The following is a 14667-nucleotide window of genomic DNA, read 5'->3' on the forward strand; positions in this document are numbered from 1 at the left end:
GTAAACGTGGATTTTTTTAAAATATTTTCAAAGGCCGTAAACGTGGATTTTTTTAAAACTATTTTCAAAGGCCGTAAACGTGGATTTTTTTAAAATATTTTCATAGGACGTAGGCATGGATTTTTTTTTAAATATTTTTAAAGGCCGTAGACGTGGATTCTTTTAAAATATTTTCAAAGGCCGTAAACGTGGATTTTTTTTAAATATTTTCAAAGGCCATATACATGGATTTTTTTAATATTTTCAAAGCCAGTAGACGTGGGTTTATTTAAAATATTTTCAAAGGCCGTAAACGCGGATTTTTTTAAAATATTTTCAAAGGCCGTAAACGTGGATTTTTTTTAAAATATTTTCAAAGGTCGTAAACGTGGATTTTTTTAAAATATTTTCAAAGGACGTATACGTGGATTTTTTTAAGTATTTTCAAAGGCCGTATACGTGGATTTTTTTTAAATATTCTCAAATGCCGTATACGTGGATTTTTTTAATTATTTTCAAAGGCCGTATACGTGGATTTTTTTTAAATATTTTCAAAGGTTGTAGACGTGGATTTTTTAAAATATTTTTAAAGGCCGTAAACGTAGATTTTTTAAAATATTTTCAAAGGCCGTAGACGTGGATTTTTAAAATTTTTTCACAGGCCGTAGACGTGGATTTTTTAAAATATTTTCAAAGGCCGTAGACGTGGATTTTTTAAACTATTTTCAAAGGCCGTATACGTGGATTTTTAAAATACTTTCAAAGGCCGTAGACGTGGTTCTTTCTAGATGTTTTCGTGATTTTTAAGAATTTTTTAAAGGTCACAGACGTCGATTTTTAAGGAATTTTTTAAGAATTTTTCAAAGGCCGTAGATGATGATTTTTAAATAAATGTTCGTGATTTTTTAAGAATTTTTCTAAGGCCGTATACGAGGATTTTTTTAGGAATTTATCATGATTTTTTAAGAATTTTTCAAAGGCCGTAGATGAGGATTTTTAAAGAATTTTTCGTGATTTTTTAAGAAATTTTCAAAAGATGTGGATTTTTAAAGATTTTTTTTTGTGATTTTTTAAGAATCTTTCAAAGGCCTTAGATGTGGATTTTCAAAGAATTTTTCGTGATTTTTTAAGAATTTTTTAACGTCACAGAAAGGTCAGAGACGTGAATTTTTTAGGAATTTTTCAAAGGCCGTAGATGTGGATTTTTAAAGAAATTTTCGTGATTTTTTAAGAATTTTTCAAAGGCCGTATACGAGGAATTTTAAAGAATTTTTCGTGATTTTTTTAAGAATTTTTCAAAGGCCATAGACGTGGATATTTAAAGAAATTTTCGTGATTTTTGAAGAATTTTTCAAAGGCCATAGACGTGGATATTTAAAGAAATTTTCGTGATTTTTGAAGAATTTTTCAAACGTCACAGACGTGGATTTTTAAAGAATTTTACGTGATTTTTTAAGAATTTTTCAAAGGCCGTAGACGAGAATTTTTTAAAGTACTTTTCGTGATTTTTTAAGTATTTTTCAAAGGTCACAGACGTGAATTTTCAAGTAATTTTTCGTGAGTTTTTAAGAATTTTTCAAAGGCCGTAGGCGAGGATTTTTAAAGAATATTTCGTGATTTTTTAAGAATTTTTCAAACGTCACAAACGTGGATTTTTAAAGAATTTTTCGTGATTTTTTAAGAATTTTTCAAAGGCCGTAGGCGTGGATTTTTAAAGAATTTTTCGTGATTTTTTAAGAATTTTTCAAACGTCACAGACGTGGATGTTAAAAGAAATTTTCGTGATTTTTGAAATTTTTTTCAAAGGCCGTAGACGATGATTTTTTAAGAATTTTTCGTGTTTTTTTAGAATTTTTTCAAACGTCACAGACGTGGATTTTTAAGAATTTTTCGTTATTTTTTAGGAATTTTTCAAAAGCCATAGACGTGGATTTTTAAAGAATTTTTCGTGATTTCTAAGATTTTTTCATAGACCGTGATGAGCTTCATATTCGCTGATATTTAAAGAATTTTTTAAAGGCCATAGTCGTGGATTTTTCAGTGGCCATAGATTTTTTAAAAATATTTCAAAGCCCATAGTCTTGGATTTTTTAAGAATATTTCAACGGATATGTACATGTATATCTTTAACAATATTTTAAAGACAATGTTGGGAAAGTCTTTCAAAAGTTTCTGGATTTTTTTCAGAAAAGCCATAGTCGTAGATTTTATAGAGAATTATCCATAGGCCATAGTCATAAATTTTTTAAGATTTTTCAAAGTCTTGGATTTTTTATGATATATTTTGTTTTAAGAATTTTTCAAAGGCCATGGTTGCAGATTTTTTATGATGGTCGTGGATTTTTTAAACATATTTGCAATCCCATAGTCTTAGATTTGTTAAGAATATTTCAAAGGCCATAGCCGTGGATTTTATAGAGAATTATCCATAGGCCATAGTTGTGATTTTTTTAAGATTTTTTCAAAAATCATTGTCGTGGACCTTTAAAGACATTTTCAAATGCCATTGTCTTGATTATTTAAGAATTTTTCAATGTCCTTAGTCGTGGAGTTTTTAAGATTTTTTTAAAGGACATAGTGTATATTTTTTAAGAATATTTTCAATGGCATTAATCGTGTATTTTTTAATATTTTTAAAAGCTTTAATCCTGGATTTTTTAAGAATTTTTCAAAGGCCATAGTCATGGATATTTTTAGGAATTTTTGAAAGGCCACAGTCGTGGAATGACCTTAGTCGTGGATTTATTAAGAATTTTTCAAATGCCCTAATCATGATTTTTTTTTTAATTTTTAAAGGTCATAGTCCTGAATTTATTAATAATTTTTTTTAATTCCACAGTGGTGGATTTTTTTAAATGTCACAGTCATGGGTTTTTTAGGAATTTTGTAAAAGGCTATGCTGAGGTTCATATTAGTAAATGTTTTAAGAATCGTTCAAAGGTCATAAACGTGGATTTTTTAAAAATATTTCAAAGCCCGTAGTCTTGGATTTTTTAAGAATATTTCAAAGACTATGTACATGCATTTTTTCATCAATATTTTAAAGGCAATGTTGGTAAACTTTCTCAGAATATTTCTGGTTTTTTTCAAAATATTTCAAAGGCCATAGTCGTGAATTTTTAAGAATTTTGCAAAGGTCATGGTCGTGGACTTTTTAAGAATAATCCAAAGGCCATGGTCGTGGATTTTTTTTAAATTTTCCAAAGGCCATATTCGTGGATATTTTTAAATTCTCCAAGGGCCGTAGTCGTGGATTTTTAAAATTTTCCATGGGTCATAGTCGTGGATTTTTTAGGAATTTTTCAAAGCTACGATCGAGGATTTGTTAAAATATTTGTATGTAAATCTCTATTACAGTATATTATATATTTATTTAAATATTCCGCCCAAAAGTATGCTCATAAATCAATTTTATTAGTCCATTTATTTTTTATTTGAAGTACAGATGGCGTTGTCGCACACCATAAAATATCAACACCAAAATTGACTCCCTACAAATTTTCAGTATCTTAACATCGTGTAACCATCGCACCATATAACATTGGATAATTTAGACTAATCCTCACTTTTTTTTGTTCTTCTATTTTCAGGTACGTTAAAATTCATTCCAGCGGAGTTATATAAGTTGCCTCCCCTGCAGCTATTGAAGTGTCTAAAGAGATTCTGGAATGCTGTAAGTTTCTCCTTTATGAAAATGTTTTTTTTTTCTCTTTCCCGAAAGTGTTGCCATTAATGTATTTGTGTAGCTACTTTTTTCATTGGAATGTCAAAATAAACAAACAGTTACATCATAAATAATAAAAATCATACAGACGTACTGTGTGATATCATAAATAAATAATATCCAATTTCAGAAACCGTCATAACAATATCAAAAATATTGTCATTCAGACATAATATAATTCAGAAGAAAACTAAAAAACGTTACAAAAATCATGCATTATTAATAAATGCAATGTAAAAAAGAAACAGTATTAAAAAATACGTGAACAAATGTGAAATGCCAACAAAAGAAATCATTTTCCCACACATATAGAAAAAACCAAAAAAAAAATGAATTCAATTAATTAAAAATTTAATTTTATACAATAAAAATAATTGTGAACAAATTATTATAATTGAAAACGTGTTTTTGAAGTTAATTAAAAAACATTAAAGCCAGGAAAAATAACAAAAAAAGACATTTCGCTTAATTTTTCCTCTTTTTTGCAAAAGTGATAATGTTTCAACAAAGAAATGGGATATTCATTTCATATTTTTAAACAGGCATCTCTTGAGCTAATGATCTACACAGGGTCGGTGGTTAGGGGAACTAACTGGTGAGAATGAGTGGCTTCAATCGAAACTATAGTTTATTCTTTTCTGCCTCCGCCCGTAGTAAGTAATTTCATTACACACCGTTAAACATTTTGTTATTCAAATATTGAAGCAACAAAATATGGACTTTAGCTGAAATTATCACATAACAGACGATACAATGCTAAGATTATAAGTTCAGAGAACTTTTTAAGTAGAGGATGTAATAAATCCAAATAAGGGGATCGCCATAAATCATAGATTGGGTTTTAGAAGTTTATTTAAACATAATTATTTAGACATTTTTTTAAGAACCAACAATTTCTAAGCGTGTTGTTTTAAAAAATATTTTCTAAGTAGGATGCCACATGAATTTTTTCAACAATATTTTAAAGGCAATGTTAGTAAAAACAAAACTTCTCATTGAACTTTTTTCTTTGCTTACCTTTATACTTCGAGCTGACGATTGATGTTTGGGTATAAAAAGTTTCTTGTTGAAGAAGTTATTGAAAAATAACTTCGGTGGAGAATATCCACAAACAAGAAACAAGGGAACTGATGAGATCCAGTGGCGTGGATCGAAACTATAGTATTCCCTGCCTTACCCCTTTTCCACTAATAAAATAGTTGTTTTAAAATATTAAAACAACAACAATGGGATTAAGCCAGACTATTTTGAAAAAACAAAATTTTTTCAGAATGTTTCTGGATTTTTTCAAAATATTTCAACGCCCATTATCGTGGATTTAATAGAGAATTATCCATAGGCCACAGTCTTAAATTTTTTAAGAACTTGTCAAAGGTCATAGTAGTGGATTTTTAAAGACATTTTCAAATGCCACAAATTTGATTTTTAAAGAATTTTGTAATGTCCATAGTCGTGGATTTTTTAAAGAATTTCTCAATGATCATAGTCGTGGATTTTTTAAGAATTTTCCAAAGACCATGGTGGTAGATTTTTTTAACAATTTTCAAAAGGCCATGGGCTAGGATTTTTTTTTTAAATTTCCAAAGCCCGTAGACGTGGAATTTTTTTAAAATATTTTCAAAGCCCGTAGACGTGGATTTTTTTAATATATTTTTAAAGGTCGACGACGTGGATTTTTTTAAAATATTTTCAAAGCCCGTAGACGTGGATTTTTTTAATATATTTTTAAAGGTCGACGACGTGGATTTTTTTAATATTTTCAAAGGTCGACGACGTGGATTTTTTTAATATTTTCAAAGACCGTAGACATGGATTTTTAAAGAATTTTTCGTTGACGACGTGGATTTTTTTTAATATTTTCAAAGACCGTAGACATGGATTTTTTTTAATATTTTCAAAGACCGTAGACATGGATTTTTTTAATATTTTCAAAGACCGTAGACATGGATCTTTAAAAAATTTTTCGTGATTTTTTAAGAATTTTTCAAAGGCCGTAGACGTGGATTTTTAAAGAATTTTTCGTAATTTTTTAGGCATTTTTCAAAGGCCGTAGACGTGGATTTTTAAAGAATTTTTCGTGATTTTTTAGGCATTTTTCAAAGGCCATAGTCCTGGTTTTAAAAGTTTTAAGGCCCACAGTCGTTGATTATTTTTAAGGTATTTTCAAAGGTCATACTTGAGGATTTTTTAATAATTTTTCAAAGCCAATAGTCGTGGATTTTGAAGAATTTTTATAATTCCATAGTTGTGGATTTTGAAAAATTTTTCAAAGGCCATAGTTGTTGATTTTTTAAAAGCCATTTTTTCAAATGCCATAATGTGGCTTTTTTAAGAATATTTTCAAAGGCATTGATCGTGTATTTTTTAAGATTTTTTAAATGCCTTAGTCTTGGATTTTTTATGAATTTTTGAAAGGCCATAGTCATGGATTTTTTTAAGAATTTTTATTATGAATTTTTCAAAGGCCTTTATCCTGTTTTTTTTAATTTTCAAAGGTCATAGTCCTGAATATTGCACAGTCGCGGATTTTTTTGGATTTTTTCAAAGGCCACAGTCATGGGTTTTTAGGAATTTTTTTAAAGTTCATGATGAGGTGTCATTTTCGTGGATTTTTTAAGAATTTTTCGAAGGTCATAGTAGTGGGTTATTTGAGAATTTTTTAAACGCCATAGTGGTGGATTTTGTATGCATTTTTCAAACGACAAAGTCGTGGATTTTTTAAGATATTTTCAATGGCCATACTCGTGGATTTTTTTATAACTTTTCAAAGGCAATAGTTTGGGGTTTTTTATGAATTTTTCAAACGCCAAACTCGTGGATTTTTTAAGATATTTTCAACGGCCATACTCGTGAATTTTTTATAATTTTTCAACAGCCATAGTTGTGGATGTTGAAGAATTTTTCAATGGCCGTAGTTGTGGATTTTTTAAAAGACATAGACGCGGATTTTTTAAAATAAATTTAAAGGCCCTAGTCGTAGAATTTTTAAGAATTTTTCAGTGGCCATAGTCGTGGATTATTTAAGATTTTTTCAAATGCCATAGTGTGGCTTTTTTAAGAATATTTTCAAAGGTATTGATCGTGTATTTTTTAAGATTTTTTAAATGCCTTAATCTTGGATTTTTTTAAGAATTTTTGAAAAGCCACTGTCGTAGTTTTTTTTTTTTTGAGAATTTTACATTTTAAGAGGCCTTAAGGCCTTAATTTCGTTTTTTGTTTTAATTTTTTTTAATTGCACAGTCGCGGATTTTTTAAGAATTTCTCAAAGGCCACAGTAATGGGTTTTTAGGAATTATTTTAAAGAATTTTTCGAAGGTCATAGTAGTGGATTATTTGAGAATTTTTCAAACGCCATAGTCGTGGACTTTATAATTATTTTTGAATTAATTAAAAAAAATTTCGTGGATTTTGAAGAATTTTTCAAAGACCATTGTTGTGGTTTTTTAAAATTTTTTTAAAGCCATAGACGTGGATTTTTTAATAGTTTTTCAAAGGCCATAGTCGTGGCTTTTTTAAGAATATTTTCAAAGGCCTTAGTCGTGTATTTTTTAAGATTTTTTAAAAGCCTAAGTCCTGGATTTTTTATGATGTTTTCAAAGGCCATATTCATGATTTTTTTTTTTGGAATTTTTGAAAGGCCACAGTCGTAGATTTTTCGAGAATTTTGCATAGGTCATAGTCGTCGATTTTTATGCAATTTTTTAAGAATTTTTCGAAGATCATAGTAGCGGATTATTTGAGAATTTTTTCAAAAGCCATAGTGTAGATTTTTTAATAGTCGTGAATTTTTTATGAATTTTCAAACGCCATTGTCGTGAATTTTTTAAGAATTTTTCAAAGACCCTAGCCGTGGATTATTTAAGATTTTTTTCAAAAGCCATAGTGTAGATTTTTTAAGAATATTTTTAAAGGCCAAAGTCGTGTATTTTTTAAGTTTTTTTTTTTTTTTTTTTTTTTTTTTGAAAGCCTAAGTCCTGGATTTTTTAAGAATTTTTCAAAGGCCGTAGTCATGAATTTTTTTTGGGAATTTTTAAAAAGCCAAAGTCGTAATTTTTTTAAGAATTTTGCATAGATCATAGTCGTCGATTTTTATGAATTTTTCAAAGGTGGATTTATTAAGAATTTTTCGAAGGCCTTAATTGTGGATGTTTTTAAATTTTTCAAAGGCCATAGTCTTGATTTTTTTTGATAATTTTTTAAATCCTATAGTCGTGGTTTTTGTAAGCAGTCATGGGTTTTTTTATGAATTTTTCAAAGGCCATGATGACCTGCATTGTAGTAAATGTTTTAAGAATTATTCAAAGGCTAAAGACGTGGATATTTTAAAATAAAAATATTTCAAAGTCCATAGTCTTGGATTTTTTAAGAATATTCCCAAGGCCATGGTCGTTGATTTTTTATGAATTTTCCAAAGGCCATGGTCTTAGTTTTTTTTTTAACAATTTTCCCAAGGCCATGGTCGTGGATTTTTTTAAGAATTTTCCAAAGGCCATAGTTGTGGATTTTTTAAGAATTTTCCAAATGCCATAGTTGTGGATTTTTTAAGATTATTTAAAAACAAATTTTTTTTAGTATTTGTAGGAATTTTTCAAAGACCATAGTCGTGGATTTTTTTAAGAATTTCCCCAAGGCCATCTTCGTGGATTTTTTTAAGAATTTTCCAAGGGCCTTAGTTGTGGATTTTTTTAAATTGTTTAAAAAGCCATACACGTAGATATTTTAAGAATTTTCCAAAGGCCATATTCGTTCATTTCTTAAAAATTTCCAAGGGCCGAAGTCGTGGATTTTTCATTTTTTATACCCTCAGCATTTATGCTAACGAGGGTATATACACTTTCATACGGACAAAATGTGCCTAATCGAAATAATGGTTTTAGACCCCAAGTATGTTTGGACGAAATGTGTTTCAGACAATTTGGAGTTGATTTAGCAATGTCCGTCCGTCTGTCTGTCTGGCTGGTGCGCACGATAACTCTCGAACGGATGAACCGATTCGATTCAAATTTGGCTTTCGCCCAAACTTAGTTTAAGTTCGAAGATGAGCTATTTCGGTTCACTCCTTCCGGTACCTCCCCCACAAAAGTTCTAAAATGTTCGGAAAATTTGCGGGCATGTTAACTCTTGAAGGGAGTAACCGATTTGGTTCATACTTTGCACATCGTTAAATTTCTACCAGACTTAGATAAGGTTCCAATATGGACTCAATCGGCCCACTCCTTCGGGTACCTCCCACACAAAATTTCGGATAAGTTCAGTTTAGGACCTGCTCTCGAATCGCTTTGATTCTTGTTGCAGCAACTTGTATTCACTTCCCCCCACACGACAGTACAAGTTTCATCAGGGGCAAGTCCATACTTCCTGAGTAAATGGCCGGAAAGTTGCATAAAGCCCCTATGACCCCTTGTGTAGTGGTTGGAGCGCAAGATAACTCTTGAACGGATCTGTTGATTCGGTCCAAAATTTGGCCTTCGTAATATTTTATCAAAACATAGTTTAAATTAAAATATGTGCTATATCGGTCCACTCCTTCAGGTACCTCCCCCACAAAACTTCAAAAATGTTCCGAAAAATTTTGCGCACTATAACTCTTGAAGGGAGTGACCGATGTAATCTATACTTTGCACATCCTAATATATCTACCAGATATAGATCAGGTTCAAATATGGACTATATTTGTCTACTCCTTCTAGTACCTCTCACACAAAATTTCGGATAAGTTCACTTTAAGACCTGATCATTTTGATTTTTGTTGAAGCGATTTGCATTCGATACCTCCATTACGACGGTAACAGTTTTCTTGGGAAAATAGCCCGAAAGGTGTTAAAAACCCCTATGTCACCATATGTGGCGGTCGAACTCTTCAACCGATTTGGTCCAACATTTGGTCTTCGTCATATTATATCCAAACTTAGTTTCATGGGGCAATACCGGTCCACAACTTCCGGTACTTCTCCCCAATATTTAAAAAATATCACTAAAATGCGAGGACGAATCACTTGAATGGGGCAAACAATTTGGTCCAAACTTCGGATTTCCTAATATTTTGTCAAAATTTAGTTTAACTTTTAAAATGGCCCATATCGGTCCTCCCTAAGGGTACCTGCCCGACAAAAGTTCAACATTTGTGTATTAGTGCAGTTAATTCCCATTCCACGTTTCTGTCGGCAAGTTCAAATGTCTAAAAAGGGCCACAAGTTTCTGAAGAGACATTAAATACATCCGTAGGTGAAAGTTTCGCTTCACATTCGCTGAGGGTATATATCTGTCGGCAAAGCCGACTGACACTTTTTTACTTGTTTAAAAATATGTCAAAGCTAATAATCTTGACTTTTTTAAGAATATTTCAACGGCTATGTACATGAATATTTTTAACAATATTTTAAAGGCAATGTTGGAAAAGTTTTTCAGAATGTTTCTGGATTTTTTCAGAAAGGCCATAGTCGTGGATTTTATAAAGAATTATCCATAGACCATAGTCATGATTTTTTTAGGAATTTTTAAAAGTCTTGGATTTTTTAATATATATTTTGTTTTAAGAATTTTCCAAAGGTCATGGTCGTGGATTTTTTAAGAATTTTCCAAGGGCCATGATCGTAGATTTTTTTAGGAATTTTCCAATGGCCATGGTCGTGTTTTTTTAAGAATTTTCCCAAGACCATGGTCGTTGATTTTTTTTAAAATTTTCCAAAGGCCATAGTTGTGAATTTTTTAAGATTTTCCCAAAGGCCATAGTTGTGGATTTTTTAAGAATTTTCCAAAGGCCATAGTTGTGGATTTTTTAAGATTTTTTTAAAAGCCATTTTTTTTAGGATTTTTTTAAACTTTTTCAAAGGCCATAGTCGTTGATTTTTTAAGAATTTTCGAAATGTCATGGTCGTGGATTTTTTTTTAATTTCCAAAGGCCATAGTTGTGAATTTTTTAAGAATTTCCGTGCATTTTTTTAAATTTTCCAAAGGACATATTCCTAGATTTCTTAAAACTTTCCAAGGCCGTAGTCGTGGATTTTTTAGGAATTTTCCAAGGGCCAAAGAGGTGGATTTATTTAGGAATTTTCAGGGCTATGATATTTTTATTTAAATATTCCGCCCAAAAGTATGCTCATAAATCTATATTATTAGTCCATTCATTTTTAATTTGAAGTATAGATGGCGTTGTCGCATACAATAAAATATTAGCACCAAGAACTTTTGAAGTAAAGGATGTAATAAATCCAAATAAGGGGATCGTAATATACCATAGATTGGGGTTTAGAAGTTTTTTTAATCATAATTTTTTTAGACAATTTTTTAAGAACCAACAATTTCTAAGAGTGGGTTTTAAGAACTAAGAACTAAGGACTAAGCAGGATGCCACCGTGGTGCAATGACTTTGCATACTGAATGTCATGGTTCGATTTACCAGGCCAGAGAGAAGTTGCCATTGTCCCTTTGGGATGGTTTGGGGGAGCATATTTGCATATGTATGTACTTGAATTAATTATTGCGTCTATCTTCAAGATGAATTATTTTTTGCACATTTTCCCCTCCTTAATAAAATTGAAATTCATTTTCTTTCTTGGTTTAACGGTGCTTACGTAGCTTCCAGTTTTCATTGCCTTCAGTTTTCCCCTCGTCTCAATGGAGAGTATCATATTGCTCCTTAATGAATAATTTAGATTAAAAAAAACAACAAAAACAAAACTTTGTTATAAAAGTTTAAGTAGGGAAATGACATCTGAGCACCTCCCAAATGGATTTAGATAACGCCTCTCAAGGCAGCAAAACTTTGCCGAAATATTTTCCAAAAATATTTTTAAAAAGTTGTTGCTATATTTAGAACAATGGCCTCGACAAAGTTTACACTTTTCATATAAATAATGGAAAGTTGTCATTATCCTTATTAGTATTATTATCCTTATGGCTCATTTTACATAAACAAAAAACAGCAGCAGCAACAACAACAGCATTAGCTTATGATAATCAGCCCCGCCACGTTTCTCCATTAGGTAGGTTGATGGCCATCTTTTGGCTTAATTTAAAATTCCTGCAGCAAAATTTCATCTCTCAAATATGCTGTGTATGTAGTGAGTGGCATAACTTGTTAATCTCAAGTTAGTTGTTCAGTTACTTAGTTGGTAGGTACCAGAAGGATGAGTACACATGTACAATAGGGATATAACTTTTTGCACTTTTTTGCAAATATCAAAAATACCACCACATAGCCGTGTAGAGCATGAAAAACTATTATGAAATGTGGTGTCAATTTTTCACTACCGCGAAAAAAGTTTCCGCACCAAATGCATTGAAGTTCTGTAATGCATTTTTTAATTTTATCTGTGATAACAACATATTTGCTTTTCATTAAAATTTTTATTTTTTTGTAATCTAATTTAAAATCATTATCAAAGCGTTCTGGACCAATTTGTTCTAAAATCGCGCCATTTCGGACCATATTATGATTTTTTGACACTATTGCAATTTTTGGTTTTTCTTTATAAACTCGTGAATTTTATGTTTATATTTTTTTAACCTATCGGACAAGAGAATATGGATTAATTTGCAACTAATTCGCGAAAGTTACAGGCTGTTTTTGTTGACTTTGCCTGTGAGAATTGTATTATTTTCTATAAACATTTATTCAAACAAAGCAAATTTAAAATTGTAAGTAGAAAAAGCATCAAAAGGGTTTTAGTAATCAAAGTTGGTGTGGAGACTTTTTTCACCGAATCGATCTTAGAAACGCGTTTTCATTATTAGGACAAAATTCCCCACATGGTACTGGTGTTGTGTTTTTGTAGAAAACAAATACGATTCTCACAAGCAAAGTCAACTAAAACAGCCTGTAACTTTCGCGAATTAGTTGCAAATGACCCCACATCCCCTGGTCCTACAGGTGAAAAAAATAGAAACATAAAATTCAAGAGTTTATAAAGAAAAACCAAAAATTGCAATAGTGTCAAAAAATCCTAATGTGGTCCGAAACGGCGCGATTTGAGAAGAAATTGGTCCAGAACGCTTTGATAATGATTTTAAATTAGATTACAAAAAAATAAAAATTTTAAAGAAAAGCAAATATGTTGTTATGACAGATAAAATTAAAAAATGCATTACAGAACTTCAATGCATTTGGTGCGGAAACTTTTTTCGCGATAGAGAAAAATTGACATCGTGTTTCATAATAATTTTCAATGCTCTACACGGCTATGAGGTGGTATTTTTTTGGTTATAGCCCTAATGTACAAGTTATTTTAATGGAAGACAAGAGAAGCATTTTTGTTTTTGGCCAACGACATAAAATCCCTTAAGTGCTGCATTTTAAATTTTTTAGATAAAGTGTAGAAGAACATTTGAAGTCTTTATTTTTGCCAAAGTGGAGTGGGAAAAGTTATGAGAGTTTTGAAAGTTCTTTTATTGCTTCGAAAGTTTGTACGTTTTCTATGTGCGTGGAGAGAAGCTTCGGCTTAGATAAGAAAGCAAATAAGGTATTGTTATTGTTATTTGCTAGGATTTGGGGGGTAATCTGAAAATGTGGTCCAGGTGCCAGCGTGGTGTACAACCGCCCTGCACAGTGAAGTTCGATTCATAGGTCATGTAAATTTCATTTTTTCTCTATGTTCGCATAAGTGGAGTTTAAGGACATGGATCTTTTGGATCAAGACCATCCTTCCTGAGATAATGGCCCAAAAGATGTTGAGTATTCGTTTTGTCCGAAACTTTGCACATCGTAAAAATTCTACCAAACCTCCCTATCTATTTCGAAAAACACTTTCGACTACCTCCCTCACAAAAGATCAACATTTTCGCTAAGGTGCAGTTTAAGGGCTATTCGAGTATTATTTTGAAATTTTCATCAAATGTGCTCCTTGTGATAACGATATATATTTTTTTCTTGCATCCTTACATAATGGGCCTCATCGAAATAATGGTTTTAGACCCCAAGTATGTTTGGACGAAATGTGTTTCAGACAGTTTGGAGTCGATTTAGCCATGTCCGTCCGTCTGTCTATCTGTCTGGCTGGGTGGTGCGCACGAAATTGTCATTCGTAATATTTTGTCCAACATTAATTTTAGTTTAAATATAGACCACATCGTTCCACTCCTTCAGGTACACCCCCCACAAAAGTTCAAAATGTTTCGCTAAAATTGTGCACACGATAACTCTCGAAGAGAGCAACCGAATTGGTCATAACTTTGCATATGGTAATATTACTTGCAGGCACGGATAGGGTTCCTATATAGACTATATAGGTCCTCTACTTCGGCTTCCTTCCCCACAAAATTCCGAAAATATGAAGTTTAAAAGCACCTCTCGGATCGTTGTGAAATTATCTTCAGCAGGTTGTCCTTCAGTTCCTTTTTCGACGCACAATTTTTTTTTGGGGCAAGTCCATACTTCCTGAGGTAGTGGCTTAAGAGCTCCAAGAAACCCTGACGGTACCAACTAAAATGCCAAATCCTCAAGATAACTCTTGCAGGGAGTCTCTGATTGGTCCAAACTTTGCAGATCGTAGTATTTCATATAGTCATGTATCAGCTTGGAATATGGACTATATCGGTCCCGTCCTTCGGGTATCTCCCACAAACAATTTTGGAAAACTGCAGTTCAACAGGTCACCTCGGATCCTATAGAGTTTTTTTGTTTTTCGGAAAGTTCTTCTTGCGGGCCCTGTTACGACGATGCAATTTTTTTGGGGCATGTCCACACTTCCTGAGATAATGGTTAGTACGTAAGGTAATCCTCTAAGGGAGAAACCGAATAAACGTTTTACATCGTATTATTTCTTACAGCCTCGAATTACAGCCCCGAATATTAACTACAACGGACCACTCTTTCGGATACCTCCCACACAAAGTTTGGAAAGAGTCAAGTTTAAGGACTCGTCCAGGATAGTTTTTAAATTTTTTTCAACATGTTTGGTATGCGGCCCTAATTCAGACGGTTAAATTTTTTTGGGGGCTAATCCATACTTCCTTCAAAATTGACC

At 31.6% G+C, this 14667-nt stretch overlaps 1 protein-coding gene across 5 annotated transcripts in view; it reads left to right on the top strand.

Annotated features, from left to right (window-relative positions):
- spen (spen family transcriptional repressor split ends) overlaps nt 1–14667 on the top strand; it is a 344925-nt gene that overhangs the window by 248158 nt on the left and 82100 nt on the right. For 2 of the 5 annotated variants that reach the window (XM_073970444.1, XM_073970445.1), the window contains one exon: nt 3570–3652. The exons of the other annotated variants lie outside the window; for them this stretch is intronic. In XM_073970444.1, the coding sequence (XP_073826545.1) occupies nt 3648–3652 (5 nt within the window). In that variant the 5' untranslated portion in view covers nt 3570–3647. The remainder of the gene's footprint in view (nt 1–3569; nt 3653–14667) is intronic. 5 annotated transcript variants of the gene reach the window in all.

The sequence above is a fragment of the Musca autumnalis genome, unplaced genomic scaffold (assembly GCF_047663935.1).
Source record: "Musca autumnalis isolate F117 unplaced genomic scaffold, ASM4766393v1 scaffold_2, whole genome shotgun sequence".
Classification (NCBI taxonomy): domain Eukaryota; kingdom Metazoa; phylum Arthropoda; class Insecta; order Diptera; family Muscidae; genus Musca; species Musca autumnalis.